Source organism: Platalea leucorodia, assembly GCF_965183815.1.
Source record: "Platalea leucorodia genome assembly, chromosome: Z".
NCBI lineage: Eukaryota > Metazoa > Chordata > Aves > Pelecaniformes > Threskiornithidae > Platalea > Platalea leucorodia.
Genome location: NC_138858.1, coordinates 76,953,633 through 76,969,201, shown reverse-complemented (window position 1 = coordinate 76,969,201; position 15,569 = coordinate 76,953,633). Strand labels below are relative to the sequence as shown.

The window sequence follows — 15,569 nt, the reverse complement described above, 5'->3', positions numbered from 1 at the left end:
GGGATGCGAACCGCGAAACACAAAAAAGCAGGGTGTTCCCGTGCATTTTTGAGTTTGAGTCAGTTAGAGCTCTGGTTTGCTGTGAGTGTACAAAACCTGTTCAATCGGTGCAGCCGGGGGTGTGGTGGTCTGCAGTGGCTCGGTAAGGGCTGCAGTGTAAATGGGTAGCTGAAACGGAGAGGGGGCAAGGACCCGTCTTCAGCTGGCGTTGCTGCTGTGAGACCATGACAAGGAGCAGTCCCTGGTGGCCAAGCTAGGTTGAGGATCCCGTCCTGGGGGCACAGCTGCACTAATGCAACTTTTTGCAGGGTTGTGATAGAAAACAGATACATGAACTGATCTGAGTTTAAGCCCCTGCCCCCCCCCCCCCCCCTTTTTTTTTTTAATTAAAGTAGCATTTAAGTCTCAATAGTCTTATTTCTGCACAAAATCCTTTTGTTAGAATTCACCTGTGGGAATGAGCACCGTCACTAGATAGTCTCAGCGCCAAATCAGCATTGGACAAATTAATGTTCTTGACATTTAATTGTAATAATTAGTTTTCACAGTCTGTGGCCTACTGAACTGTGTAGAGGCATTGCCTTCAGTGTTTGTAGGCCAAGTGTGTTCTCATTCTTAGCAATGCAAATCTAGACTAATACCCCTTTACTGCTTTTTACCAAAGAGTACATTTTGTCCCCTTAATCTGAGTATGCTCAGTTTTTAAGCATAGACAGTGTAGTATTATCTTAGTTCACCTTCATAAGTCTGTACTTACAAATCAGATGAGTTGGATTTTTTAATTTTTTTTTTTTTTTTTTTTTGCCTAGCTACCAAGAGGTAGACTTTAGGAATGTGAATGCTGGTGATAAATTCTTAATCTGTCCTCCTAAGCCACTTGTAAGTTTTGTTAATTTATCTTAAAGGATTCCATCCACCAGTGAGTGCTAGCAATATCAAACTCTGTGTTGTTGCATTATGTGTTAGAACTCTGCATTCTTCAGGGTGCCTTCTCATCTGGCTTGTCCATATGTGTATTTAAATCAGTGCTTTGTGCAAAGTGTTACTTACTTTGAAAATGAGATTTTCTGCACTGTTGGTGTTGTCTGTAGAGCCCGGAGGTCCAACATGGATCCTTGTTGGCTTTGGGATTTACAGTAGGAAGGTACTTGGCCAAAGGGAAAATCAGAACAATGGAGCTACATGACATAGAACAGCCAAACACTGCAGTCATGCCGGAACACGAACAGCTCATAAAGTCGACGACAGAGACAATAGGTAACTTTCTGCCTAAGACTTTGCTGCATGTAACAGTTGTTTTTTCAGCCACCCCAGGCTGAGGACTTTTCTAAGTTATTCAGCCCATGGATACTGTAATCCTGAGTTCACTTTCTGTGATAGAATTTACAGCCTGTAAAAATGTCATCTGATTAGATGCATGGATGTAACCCTTTTCAACAAGACTTAGGTGGACTCTTAGCTGATGGACCAATATAGCACAATTAGGATCGGTGCCACTGCCTAGAATCCGCTCAGTGTCTCCTTTCACTTTGGTTTTGTTCTAGCATAATGCTTCCTACCAGCTGCAGAGGAGATAAAGGCTTTGCTTCTTGCATGGGTAAAATAGAAGTCCCTGCCTGCCCACTGCTAAGTAATAATAATAATAATACAAAATCGAAGTCATCCTGGTTTGCGTTTTCTTGTAGGTTCTTTTCTGGACAGCACCTCTCCCTTCCTCGTGGTGGCTGCTTGTACGGCTCTTGGGGAGATTGGCAGGAATGGCCCCTTGCCAATCCCCAGCGAAGGAACAGGGTTTACAAAGCTGCAACTTGTTGAAAGCTTGTTGGCCCGAATCCCTTCCAGCAAGGAAACAAATAAGGCAAGATTTTGTAGTGTTGTTATGATTCTTGCTCATTTCCGGAACGCTTAGTCCCCAGGTTTACATATTACCTGCCAAACTCAGCCTTGGTTTTTAAAGGAATTTGGCTTAATGTTGGCTTCAGTGAGTGGGAATTAGGCTAAGGGTTTCTCCAGTGTTGTCTAGCAGTTGATTGCTTGTGCTTTCTATAGTCAAAAGTAGGAGCTTAAGGGATGAAAACTAAGAATGGTCATAATTTTAATTCAAGAAAAATGGGAATATCTTCTTTTGCCTGGAAATAATCCTTGAAGACAACAGGACATTTATTTTGGTCTGTGTTTTGGAAGAGAGGTACACTGGTTGATCTAATAAGTCATTTGCACGTCTAACTTCTGGTACCTTAAGTGAAACTTCAACAAGGGTGAGGAAGAGTGGGTTTAAAGTGTATCTTCTGGACTTAAAGGAACATTATGTGATGGTGTTGGTTTTTTGTTTGTATTTAAGATGAAGGAGCGAGCAATACAAACATTAGGTTACTTCCCAGTGGGAGATGAAGATTTTCCCCACCAGAAGCTACTGTTGCAGGGTTTAATGGATTCTGTGGAGGTGAGGCACTATCAATGTATTATTCTTTATCCTGCAGCGAGTATTTTTATTTGAATGCTGTTTATATCTCTAGAGCCAAGTTTACAAGGGGAACTGTCTTTTTGTAATAGTGCCTCTGGGTTTTTTAAAACTGCCTTGAAATACAGAGCAGAGGTAGGTTTGGGGCTTGTAAAATGTTTTATGCCACAGTTTAAAAACTTGCCATTCAAGGTCTCTGCCCCAGTCTCTGAGATGAATATGTTCCCCTTCAGGAGGACTATCTGTATGTGTAACATCTTAAGAGCTTACAGTAATGAAGCCATAGGTCTGTACTTTGGCCTTCAAAAGTACCCTGGAAGTAGATGATATAAATACACCTTCTTTTTCATCTGAACTACATCAGTTGGTATAACTCACTTGAATTAGAAGCTTTGTTTATAGGAATATATGTATCTGTTGTCAGTCCAAATGCATCAGTGTAGTGCACTGTGTACTTTCGCAGTACGTCAGAGCTGCTATACATACTGTAGTATGCCAGACAGCAAAATTAAATAGTCAAGGAGCTCTTCTAGTCTTCTCCATTTACAGCTTGTTTTACCTTTCTTCCTTGTTCATACTGACGTAGGATTCAGCGTTGTAGAAGCAGCTATTGAGTATCAGACAGGATGGCTTTGCTGAGTCCTCCAATCTGATGTGATCAAACAAGCAAGAATAGTAAGAACATTGTGTACACGAACATAAAATGATGTTTCTAAGTGCTGTGTTTATCTCCTGTAACTGCTTAGGGTCATTACAGCTTCCTTATAAAATATGCACTTGAAAAAAAACATTTTATCTTAGATAGCAGGAAGCTAAGGGCTTACTTCTCCAAATGCCTAAGCATTTTGTGCTTCCAGAGAGTAAGGAAAGCAATCTAGAAGGTACTCAGCAAGTATGGAAATCAGTTCTTATGACTCAAGGTTCGTCACAGGTAACGACAAAAAAGTGGCAGAGTTCTGCACATTCTGAGGGCCTGAGGGTTTAGCATATAGTGGAAAGAGGACAGAGAAGCAAAGCAAAGTATTGTCTGAATTCTTTTAATGTGAAAAACAAATTTGTGCATCTCTTAGACATGATCAACTTCTGGGTGAAATTACAGAATTTTTTACTATTGCATACTATAACAAAGCCACAGTAATTTTCATTAATGACTGGCAGTCTTGTTCTAACTTTGTTTTATTTTCATCCTGTCTCTCCAGTTCTTTCTGTTCACTAAGTTGAACTTTTGCAGAGACTAGCAAATGCTTTGTAGGAGGCATGCTTTAAAAATGTGTGGAGATTCTAGCTCTTTATCATTCATTTTGGAGAGGTTGACCGCCTCAGTTTCCATGAGTTTCAGTGGGTCTGAGGTGCCACATAGTCTCAGAAGCCCACCAAAATAGTGATCTTACTGCAAAGTGGTGCTGAGAATTGGGGTTGGGAGAGAGACTGGTTTTGTGGAGTAAGCGTCAAAAGTTTTGGTGTGTGTTTAATTAGTCCTGTCAGTGAGACTCTATTGTGTTTTTCAGGCCAAACAAATAGAACTGCAGTTCACCGTTGGTGAAGCTATTACCAGTGCTGCTGTAGGAACCAGCTCAGTGGCTGCACGTGATGCGTGGACAGTCACAGAGGAGGAATATATCCCTCCTTCAGGTAAGCCTTCCTAATACAGGGGCTGGTTTGAGAAACGTAAAATCCCACAGTTCTGAACTAACATTGGGCTCTATAACTTTATTTCTGTGGTGTTTGATTTATAACAGTAGAAGTAAGAGACATTTTGTGTTTGTTAATGCACTGCTCAGTGTTCTGCAGTGCTGGATTATATACAGGTCGTTTCACCTCTTCAAGTCCATCTGCTCAGAGGGTAGAAGACTTTATTTCATGCGCTGTTTACATAAATTCTTGATGAAATCTAATTCACTGCCACTTGATACTGCATTTGTTTTATTTTTTTTGATTTTGGTTTGCCATGTTGTGTTAGTTTCAGCCTTAACATACAGAAACCTTTTAAAATAGCATTTTGAAGCCTGCACTGCAAAATAGGGTTAGAAAATTAAATTGCAAGTCTTTTTCCAACAACTTGGACTGATATGATTAAGTGACATTTACATGCAGTAAATGCGGAAATTTTATTTATGGACTAAGATTCTGTGCCCATTGAAATATAAGCATGACAAAATGCTACCTTTAAAACAGGCAGCTGTAAATACCAGCCTCAGACCTGCAAACGTGTTTTAATGTTGTGAGAGTGGTCTTAGATCTCAAGCATACACAAAGATGAGCATGTGCAGAACGGGGTAGAAACTGAACCCTGCCGTTGCTCCAGAAATTTTGAGTCCTAACCAAAAAAAAAGTAGTGCGCTGAATCTCGTGCAGTATGCATGGTACCTTCTTGGCCACAGGCTCTGAAACACTTTCATGAAGGGTTAGGAGGACTCTATTCAGTGTTTCTGTTAGGAGAGACACTTTCCCAGTGACTCAAGTGAAGGCTTTTCCTGAATATGCAGAGATTAAAGTGTCACCTGAGTACTCATGGGCTGATGAGGTTTTTCATTGCCGCTGCACATTATCTTGAAATTAAAAATGGGTGTGGCTGATTCTCAAAGCTCCCCCCTCTCCTCCACCTTTCTTTCTTTCGTGTAGATTTGAAAGCGAATGATGTGGTTCCCTGGGTCCTAGACCTCATTTTGAACAAGCACATTATCAGCCCCAACCCACACGTCAGGCAGGCAGCTTGCATCTGGCTTCTATCAATGGTGAAGAAGTTGAGCACACATAAAGCAATTAAGGTAAGAAATAGGCCCTTTGCTAACACTGGCTCCTTGTCCCTGTTTTTGCTTCTCACCTCCTTTCTGTCCCTTCCTTCCCCTTCACTTCCATTGCCTCTTTTCCCCCAGTGCTGCTGCAGTCCTTATTGAGGTCTTTTTGAGACATGGCTTATCTTTTGTTACTAGGGGAACATACTAACTGGCAGATGAATGAGGCTGTTTGGCACCCTTATAAACATCTGACTTGCACTCAAGTCAGAGTGAGCTTAGTGTAATTAGCTGTTGTAAGATGAAGTAGCAGTACCTCTTCCCTTGGGAAGAAGAGGTTGGTGTCTGTACAGTTTTTAGGATTTAATTTTGGAAAATATTAAAAGGAGGTCTAGGAGGGGAGGAAGGGGGAGAACTAGATGGAATTCCTGGACTCATTTGTTTTACAGAGTTTATCACAACTCGGAGCAGTTATGATGTGCTCCATATACTGTGTATTTTTGGTGCACTTTGAAGAAAATCTTATTTAGGGTCCTTGTCTGTAACGAGAGAATGTGAAAGGTCCTATGTGAGGACTTAATAAAGCATTCCCAACCAAAATGTTCTCTCTCTGCGTAGAGGTACTACAGACTGTGATGGGACCATGTAACCATTTTGTGCTCTCCTGGTAATGATAAAGAGCTGTGGGACAATAGGTGCCTCACAAATATAAGCTGTTACATGTAAAATCTTGCTGCATATTGCACTCGTCTAAGCCATGGATCTTGTGGGAGGTGGCAAAATCCACTAGTTTGGGAATGAAGAAAAGACGTCGTTGCACAGAGGACAGCCCGATGTGGCTGCAAGCCAGATTTATGACGCATTGCTGCCATGTATTAGACAAGGAAAAAAAAATATGTAGTTTAGTAATGGCATGGTAGCTGTTAAAAAGTGCTGGACAAATAACTGCTGTCTTCTGTGCATGTCAGTCAGGCTGCTGCTTACCTGTCTGGAAAGGAGGGCAGTTCTTGTTGTAGGTGTAGCTCAAACAGGCAGCTCTCTTGATACAGTGGCCTCTGTTTATCTGTTAGGAACTTGCCTTGAGACCAGACAGAGGATCCAAAACCTGAGATAAAAATAATGTCCTTTTTTCTCATCTTACAGTCACATCTCAAGGATATTCAAAGTGCATTTGTTTCCATTCTGTCAGATAGTGATGGTAAGTACTATGACATCTTAAGAGTTTTGTCTTTTGATGGGCTTTTAACAGAATGCAGGGAATCTTTGAACAGGCAGAAAGTTACCTACGCCCTCTCTGTCAGTCAGCATTAAAAGGTGACTGTAGAAACATGGCATTTCTGACATATTGATTTCTTTTCTAGGCATCGCATGTAGAGATAAGAAGCACAGCTTTTTTGTGTGCTTTACTAACCAAGCACAAATCTTTTTCTGCATTTGCCCCTTCAGACTGTAATAACAGAAACTGTTCAGTAGTGCTACGTCTGCTCTGCTTTGGGCAGGATATCCCAGAGTTCTGCGTGGACAGGAACTCTAAGACCTCTTTAAGCTAGCAGATTTTGGCTTACAGGTCTACCCATGGCAGCTAGTGGAAAGGGTGGCATCCAGCAGCCTATCCATAGCTGACTGAAGTTGAAGAGAGTATTACCGCTAACTTTGCTGGACTTCAGGGGCCAGCGGTGTGTCAGAATACTTTATAGCTCTTGGAACTCGCTCCGCTATTTCAAAACCTGAAGTGACAATATTAACATAAAGATGTCACCTAATTTGATGGGGCGTATGCCTTCAGAACAAATTGCTGCTTCAGAATGCAAAGCTTGTGTCTTGCCAGACTAGATCTGCTCTAAAATGGAGAGCTGTGAACTACAGCACAGAGCTGTTAGCTAGATCATGATTTTCGTTGAATTTTTTGAAATGTGTGTATTACTTAATTACATGCTTATCTTTAATTTTACTTTGTAAAATCTCTTGCAGAGCTTAGTCAAGATGTTGCTTCAAAAGGTCTTGGCCTGATATATGAACTAGGAAGTGAACAGGATCAGCAAGAGCTAGTCACCACACTTGTTGATACCCTTATGACTGGGAAAAGGTACAGTGAGCTCAGAACACAGTGAGAGAGTGCTCTGAGCTATGTGTCTGATGGGAACAAAAATGCGCCTCCCTTGTGTGTGGAAAGAGATGTTTTGTGGCCAAGGGCAAGCCAATATTCATATATCGATGGGTCAAACCGGCACATTTCTTAATTCGGCTTAAGGGTTTGTTGTGACTGAAGTTGTTCCAATTTTGTTTCATTCAACAAAGCTTCCAGATAATTATCCAGTCCTGATTCAAGCAGTTCAAATCAGTTGGGGTTTGGTTAGATTTGCTACTTGCTGCATTGTGTAATTGCAAAGGACAATGACCTCTTGCAGCAACTCTGAACAATGTGAATGTTGCAAAAGTGGGGACTTGCTTGTGCCTGAAATGTACTTTTTGCTGAGAAAGTGTTGTTAATGGTTACTTGTCAGCTGTAGTGCAAAAAATGCTGGTCCTACAGGAGTCCTGGCTAATAATCATCTCGGTCAGTGCGAGAAATGCTCTTTAACAGCCTGCTTCTATCTAACCTGGTGTGGGTGTGGCCACTGTGAATGACAAAACCCGAGGCTGGGGATGTGGGGATCCAGTGGTGGTAAACAGGAAGAGATTAGATGAGGGGAAATCAGATTTTTTCATTTTGAAGTAGAGATTTGCTGTCCCTTATATGGCTTGTATCTGGGCAGAAATAAAAAGCCATCATTCAGTGTTTAGGCTTTTTACCTTCTGACTGCACAGCAAAACCCTCACTTTCTGCAGCGTCTCCTTAACATTACACATGATACAGGTTAATGAGATTCCTTGCAGTGTGTGTGGCTTTGCATACCCATATGTTTTTTTGTGGGATTGGAACTGAAAGAATGGGAAGTTACTGAGTTAGTAAAGCAAAACAAATTAATGTGTTCTGTAGCGTGCAGTCCATTCAAGGGTAGAGTTTGGTAACACTAACACTGGACCTCTTTTCTATCAGAGCCAAACATGAGATGACTGGAGAGACTGTGGTGTTTCAGGGTGGCCTGAGCAAAACCCCAGATGGGTAAGTTTTACTGACAGTCTCAATGACAGACACACAATCAGTGCTGAAACAGTATTCCCTTGCTTATAAATCTGCTTCCTGAACTTTTTGTTCCTTCTTGTTCTCTGAGTTACCGTAACTATTTTCTTGTAGTACAGACAGGGTATTCACTTCTGTCTGTCTGCTTTAGGCTGTAGTTTGACTATAGCTTTAGCTATTATGGCATCTGTGTAGCTAAAAATAATTACACTGCTTTCCCTTCTGCTTTCCAAAGTCAAGGTCTTTCTACCTACAAGGAGCTTTGTTCACTGGCTAGTGATCTCAATCAACCAGACCTGGTGTACAAATTCATGAATCTGGCCAACCATCACGCCATGTGGAATTCTCGGAAGGTAATTTACTGCTTTCATACCACTTCCATTCCCACTGTGAACTCTGGAAACAGTAACTGCAGTTCTCTAGCTCTGGTTATATGGTCTATGGATAACTGCATGTGGAGGCCATTTGTTGGCACTTTGGTGTCAGGTCAAATGCAAATTTACTGACCTGAGAAACAAACGTAGGATTACTTGAAATTTTTACAAGAAGACATTGGGATCACGGGGTTCATATCATCCTACATTCCTCTCTGAATCAACTGTGATCCTTTCCTTTTACTTTTGAGTGTGCTTAGAGGCCAGGTCTTGACGTGTTCAAACAGTGAGGTAATATTTTCAAGACTGGATGAATTTTCAGATGCCAGAGAAAGTGACCTTTGTTATGCAAAAAGGCAGAGTAAAAAGTATTCAGCAACAAGTTGCTAAGAAGCCAGTTGACAATATGCCAGTTTAATCACTGTTGTCAAAAGTATCCTTTTTTAACTTAAGTCTTGGTATTTTAAAGCTACTGGAACCTTTAGCAAAACCAAAATACTACTGGATCCACTTCCTGCAAAAAAAGTAGCACCATGAATTTTAAGATTTAAGTATACATTTCAGAGCTGTAACTCGGAGACTTTTTCACTGGCTTTACGTAAGCATGGAAGAACTTGTTTTGTCCCTGGGAGCGGGCAGAGCACCTTCCGTGCACTTCCATGCAGAAGACCCAGGTAGCTCCATCTTCTGTATTGCGCCTTTCGTGCTCTTTCATGCTTGCTACCTGAGGTTTTGAGTCTCTGGCAACACCACTTAGTGCGAAAAACAAGCCCCAGCATTAACTTTCATCCAGAGTTTGACATGTCTCTCAAGACTTCTCTCTCTTTGCACTGGGACTTCAGAAGCACAGGAGCATAGTTAGGTTCCTGACCACTGTGGAATTTCACCAGTCAGGATGAGTCAAGAAAATCCACTCAGCAGCTGTAGGTTGAGCTTTGGCATTTGAGGAAATTGCAGAATCATTTAAGTTGAAGGGGACATCTGAAAGTCTGTGCTCCAAACCTCTGCACAAGAGCTAGGCAGAGCAGGCTGCTCAGGGCCTTGCAGATGATGCTTCCCTTTTCCTTATACTTTCTGCAGCCTCTTGCTTCTCACAGCAGCGATCCTAACTGAGAGTTTATTACTCTTCCTTTTCTAGACTAACCCCAACAGCACATCCTGTCCTGTGAAATCCCTAGCGTGGGGTTTTGAGTGGCAGCTTTTGACACTGCAACTCAGGAAACATGAAGTCATTAGAGGCAATCACTACACTGCCTATATGGAGCAATTTCTTTTTGGGCTATCCTGCCGAATCCCGTGAGCAGCAGTTCACTGTTAGCATTGACAGTGGAATTGACAGTGTTGGAGAAAGAAAAGAGTATGGAAGAATACTTAAGTTTAAAGTAAATATGGACAGATGCAAAATGATAATCCCCAGAAATTTCAGGTTGTAGAGCTAAGGTAGAGTTGTTTTATTTTTAGTTTTTCAGTTCCTAAGTTGTTCTAGTTTTTCTAAATGCAGCAGAGTTGTAGGGACGCAGTGGCTCACCCTCACCAGTTTTTCCAAGAAAGAATCTCTTTTGGAAGAACATACTCAAATCTTGAGAGTTTTAATTCTCCACCACCACTTGTGCAAATGGGGTCAATCAGTATCTGGAAATGAAGGTTGCAGAGAAGGAAGTTTTGAAGTAGTACCTTGTCCGCTGAGTGTGATTGTATGCTTGAGATCACTGTGGTACTGTAGCACTGATGGGGAACTAATTCTGGTACCATTCTAGTCCTTTTGATCTGGTCTAAATCTAAACTGTGTCAGGCAGCTTTGCCACTGACTGTGGTGTGCCCAGGAGTGATAACTGAGTGAGCAGATTGTTTCAACAAATACTCTTTTGTCATCATTTCAGGGAGCAGCTTTTGGTTTCAATGTGATAGCTGCCAAGGCTGGAGAGCAGCTGGCTCCATTTTTGCCCCAGCTTCTTCCCCGGCTCTACCGTTACCAGTTTGACCCCAACCTGGGCATTCGACAGGCAATGACCAGCATTTGGAATGCCTTGGTCACCGACAAGTCGATGGTGAGTGAGCAGAGTGCAGAGTGGTGGGTTTGCTGCTAGCCAGCAGCGTCTCAGAGATCCTCGTGGGACAGCGGCATCTTGTGAGAGGAGGGGCTGTGCAGAAGGGGGTGAGGTATTGTCCTACAGAGAAAGAGGTGCTTGAATCCATGGACGAGCTGGAGAATGCGCAGAAGTTTTGCACTGCCTCTTACATGTGAAAGGATATTGCAGACCTTGTCTGCGCAGCCAGTGATAAAGTTTGTGATTTACTTTACTTAAAGGGGTCTTTCCACACGTCAATATTGCTTTGATATTGCTTATGAGAAGCTCTTCAGGAATCCATATAGCCTAAGATGCCCTTCCTAGAGCAAGAGCATTCTAAATATGGTTCCTCAGTTTTTAAGTGAGAGGAAGCCCATGGGAAGAGGCTGTTCAATCAGTTTGAGGATAACTCCTCCCAGACAAGTTTCAGGAATAAGTGATTTTCATGAGATGCCCTTGCTCTGGCTCTGAATGGCCTGGAATTGGGTTTGCAAACCTTTTCTCCTACCAAAGCTGATCTTAGTGTGAAGTCATTCGCTCTGATCCCTCATCAGAGCGCAGCTGCTTCTCCTGTAAATATGTGTTTGGTGCTGCATCTAAACAGTTCAGTTGATAAAGGACTGAGGGACTCTCCTCTTTTCTTGTTGTGTCTGTCACAGTGTTAAGCCCTGAAGCAGCGCAGAGAAAAGCATGTCTAAAGCAAAGTCAGAGTAAGTTTGTGCGGGGTCAGCTCTGGCAAGCATTAGTTCGTCTGCTATGGCTGAAAGCAGGTTGTATTGTCCAAAAGGACCTTTTTTTTTTCAGAGTACAGGACAAGGATGCATGGTCCATGCTTGTTTCATGATTTTTCCTTTTTTTGATAATAGGTTGATAAGTACATGAAGGAAATTCTTGAGGATTTGATCAGTAACCTAACCAGCAGTCTGTGGAGGATCAGAGAATCCAGGTATTGCTAGGAAAAGTAACAGATTTTTCTTTGAACTCTCTGCTTTTCTCTTCTTCACCATAAACTTGTTAACCTGAAGAAATTGAGGAGGGGAAAGAGGACACATCCTTTCATCAGGATGTATGAAAATATTGTAGCCTGCACTTGAAGTGTGATATAATCTTGAATCTATTTGCTTCATTTTTTATTGCATGTAGCTGGAGCACGATACTAAACAATGTTCTCCAAAGGAGGAGTTCTCTTGATCACAAAATCCTTGCCTATCCTTGGACCTGAAATATTACTTAATGTTAGAAAATCTTGGCAGTCTGGCTGTACACGTACTTGGCAGCAGGATGCCAGTCGGTATAGCATTTTTAATAAACTGCTTTATGTTTACAGTGGTTTGTAATTATGCTGTATTGAAAACTTCCATTTTAATTTCAATTCCATACTTTAGACCATTTTGTTTTGTTCTTATCCTATACTTACAGAAAAGAAATCCAAAACAATTTTGTAACTGGAGTGTTTGCAATAGCAGTTTTCACCACAGCAGCCTTTCTCACTTGCTGTCACCTGTTTCAGATTTCACCTGACTGGCTGAACGTTAATTTTCTCTGCTAGAGGAGGCATTCTTATGACAGAGTAGATTTAGGGTTTGGGAAATGTAAGGAAAGTGAAACAGTTCTCAGTTTTTTTAACCATTTACTTATATCTATAAACATATCTGTATATACACCTGTATCAAATAAGTACACCAGGTGAAGGAAATAAAATTTCTTGTTTGCAGCTGTCTGGCACTGAATGACTTACTAAGAGGAAGACCGTTGGATGACATTATAGACAAGCTTCCAGAGATCTGGGAAATCCTATTCAGAGTGCAAGATGACATTAAGGTAATGGCACTGATAATTGCACAGGAATCTTCAACAGAAAGTACTGTGATCAAGCTCTGAGATGTTTAAAGAGAGATTCTCAGAGAAGTCAAGTTGAAGCCAATGGCAGTTTTGGGTATTAGCCAGACTAGAAATTCAGGCCCCTTGCAGTTAAAATTTCCATGCCGCCTTGGAAATTCTTTGTGTGTGTTTCTCATGTTTTTAAGTGTTGGTTTTCATTCCTACTGTGCTTATCCTTGATGGTTCAGCATTTTTCCTGGATATAAAAGGATTCCTAAGTATTTGCTTAACTCTCGAGTATAGAAACATTTATTTTGGGCTGCTTGTGTGCTTAAATGACTTGCATATATGAAGTCAGAGTCCTCAGGTCCTTCCAGGTTTGAGCTGTGTTCTCTCTGGATCCACACTTCTCTGCTCAAGCTTAAGCAAGGCTGAGCTGTTTTCCAAAGTGTACTGTGTACCAGGAAGTTGCTTCCACACTAGTAGATTTAGTGTGTTCAGAAATGTTCCTGGGCACTGAAAACAACGAAGCGTTTTTTCCTTAGTGCTAATGAGCTATATTAGCCTCCAAAATAGAGCAACTGCCTGCAAACTGCCTCGTGGGAAGGGTCTAATTCCTGAATTTCACCTGAAAATGGTTTGGAAGGTCTACTTGTGGCAGGCCAAGATTTTTTCCAAGAACGTCCTAAGACATTACCAGTCCAGGTGATTGTCTTTCAGTACCCAGGAATATTGCTAGATACTGCTTAATTCATCAATACAGGTAAAGTTAAAGAGTCTAGTTGGTGGTGGTGTCACGTGCCACCAGAGCTGCACTAATTTTACTGTTTGCTTTTAGTGCATCTTTCTGTAGTCCTAGACATTCAGTTGAGTAAAGCATCACTAAGCAACAGGCATTATACTGAGGAGGGGGTAAAGCATACCCAAAGCATCATATACTTTTTGCAGTAGAATGTTTGGTTGTTTTTTTTTAGGGTTTGGTTTTGCATTCTATTGTTTGTTTGGCTTTTTTTTTGGGGGGGGGGGTGGGGGTGGGGTGGGGTGTTTGTTTTGAAAAGGACGACCAATAAAATAGTATCACAGAGACAAATGTGACCAGAAGCACAGAGAACCTGGTGGTGTCGGGCAGGATTGTTAATGTATTTGTCATTGAGTAGACCAGATACTCAGATGGACGAAAGCCAAAATTTCTTTGAAAGATATTATATTAAGTATTAGCCATGAATATAGCCTTGTCAGTACTAGTGTTATACTTAATATGATTCATTCTACAGAAGATTTTAAAATAGTAACAATGGATTGTTGACTTCTTTTTCAGGAGACTGTGCGAAAGGCAGCAGAACTAGCCCTAAAAACTTTAAGCAAGGTAAAACTCTAATTTCATCATTTGCACATGGAGACGTGTATGGTTTTGATGTCAGGTAGTCATTCACTATCATATCTGCAGGAGTGATCTGTTTACCATAGGCTGTTGTCTTGAAAAGATCTCTAGTATAAGGTGCAGTTGTGATAAACAGAACAGCCCCCTAGAAAGCAATCATATGCAATGTTAAGTTCTGTACAACCAAAGGAGGGATATAATGAACTGGTTTTTTTCCTCTGGTGTCCTTTTTTTCCCCACTTGGGCATGGGATTTAAGGAAACTTCCTGTAACTTCAAGAGTTGACCAAGCCTAACTGATCTAGTTGACCAAGCCCAGTGGAACTTCACTGGTGTGAAACAAAATAATCCAGTCCGGACTTCACGCTTTGGTGCTGCTACCTACACAAGATTTTTTGGGTGTAGTACACATATCGCTTAATATTTTGTTTGGTATTCATCTAAAAAAGTCACATCAGTGGAAATGGAAACGAATCTTAAGAGCTGTGTTTGAAGTCACAACCTTCACAATGCACGCAGTGTGACATTTCAATGGCACCAGTGGTGACTGGGTCCCAAAATGTTGTTGCAGTTGCAGAATCCGTTCTGATCTGGGACTTGCTGCTCTCGTGGAATGGTTGAATCTATGTGACTGACATAGGCTGTCCCTCAACTGAGAGGCCATTTGGTCCTTCTCTTCATCCAGATGCAGATCAAGGCCTGCTAGGCTCTGAATTTGCTTTTTCTGGAAGCTGACCGTAGCTGAAACTCCTTTTAGGGATGTGGCTTAGGGCTTAAGTACCTCCTGGAGAGGAGAATGAAGGTGTAACATCGCCTGGGTTCAGCTGTGAGCAGTTGCTCTAGTTGCTCTTGGCTTCTTCTGTCTGACGGAGAAGGTGCTTTAATGTAATCTGAGGAGGAGGTTTGTACATGCTTGCAACACTGACTCTCACCTGTCCCTAGGTCTGTGTGAAAATGTGTGATCCCTCTAAAGGAGCAGCTGGTCAGAAGACGATAGCTGTATTGCTCCCTTGCCTCCTAGACAAAGGAATAGTAAGCACAGTTGCTGAAGTCCGATCTCTCAGGTTAGTTTTGTATCATGTAAGTTCCCTGGGGGTTGGGTCATGATTTGTCCCAGAGAGGCCCAGCTTGTTCACCTGAATTGCAGAATGTTCTTTGTGTTTGAATTGACAAGTTTCTCCCCAAAACAGCCTTCTACCTAGTCTTTTTCTCACTGAGTTCAAACAGCAACCTCGGGAACTCTACCTGTCTTTTGGGAGTATGTGGCCTCCCTGCAAATGCCCAGATTCAGTTCCCATCAGGAAGTTCTTTTCTCCCTGTACAACTGGCAAACTGATCTGCAAGCAGTTTGCTGGGCTTGAGGCTGTCCTTCAAGGCTGGCATCTCTCTTCTGCTTGTAAACAAAAATCCCACAGTAGTTCTTGAAACAGCCAGATCTGGCATCACTACTGGTTGTGAGTAATGACAGTTCACATCCCAGAGGTGGCTGCGTTTGGTCACACTGTTCAAATACATTTTATGTCATGTAACGGTTCGATGTTCCTTGATGTGTAGGGACTTCATATGCTTGTCACTTTGTAACCTTGTTTATTCCTTCATTTGCTT

General features: G+C 41.8%; 1 protein-coding gene across 8 annotated transcripts in view; it reads left to right on the top strand.

Moving 5' to 3' along the window:
* Positions 1–15,569, top strand: part of ECPAS (Ecm29 proteasome adaptor and scaffold) — a 65,588-nt gene that overhangs the window by 35,124 nt on the left and 14,895 nt on the right. For 5 of the 8 annotated variants that reach the window (XR_014230769.1, XR_014230770.1, XM_082337375.1 and 2 more), the window contains 14 exons: positions 1,092–1,257; positions 1,686–1,858; positions 2,342–2,443; positions 3,970–4,093; positions 5,084–5,229; positions 6,340–6,394; positions 7,168–7,282; positions 8,237–8,302; positions 8,556–8,673; positions 10,575–10,742; positions 11,630–11,709; positions 12,479–12,584; positions 13,903–13,950; positions 14,907–15,028. Coding sequence is in view for 6 of the 8 variants with exons in the window: in XM_082337375.1 (XP_082193501.1) it covers positions 1,092–1,257; positions 1,686–1,858; positions 2,342–2,443; positions 3,970–4,093; positions 5,084–5,229; positions 6,340–6,394; positions 7,168–7,282; positions 8,237–8,302; positions 8,556–8,673; positions 10,575–10,742; positions 11,630–11,709; positions 12,479–12,584; positions 13,903–13,950; positions 14,907–15,028 (1,589 nt within the window). In the remaining 2 variants the exon portion in view is untranslated. The remainder of the gene's footprint in view (positions 1–1,091; positions 1,258–1,685; positions 1,859–2,341; positions 2,444–3,969; positions 4,094–5,083; positions 5,230–6,339; positions 6,395–7,167; positions 7,283–8,236; positions 8,303–8,555; positions 8,674–10,574; positions 10,743–11,629; positions 11,710–12,478; positions 12,585–13,902; positions 13,951–14,906; positions 15,029–15,569) is intronic. The other 3 variants (XM_082337379.1, XM_082337378.1, XM_082337376.1) reach the window with 2 other exon arrangements.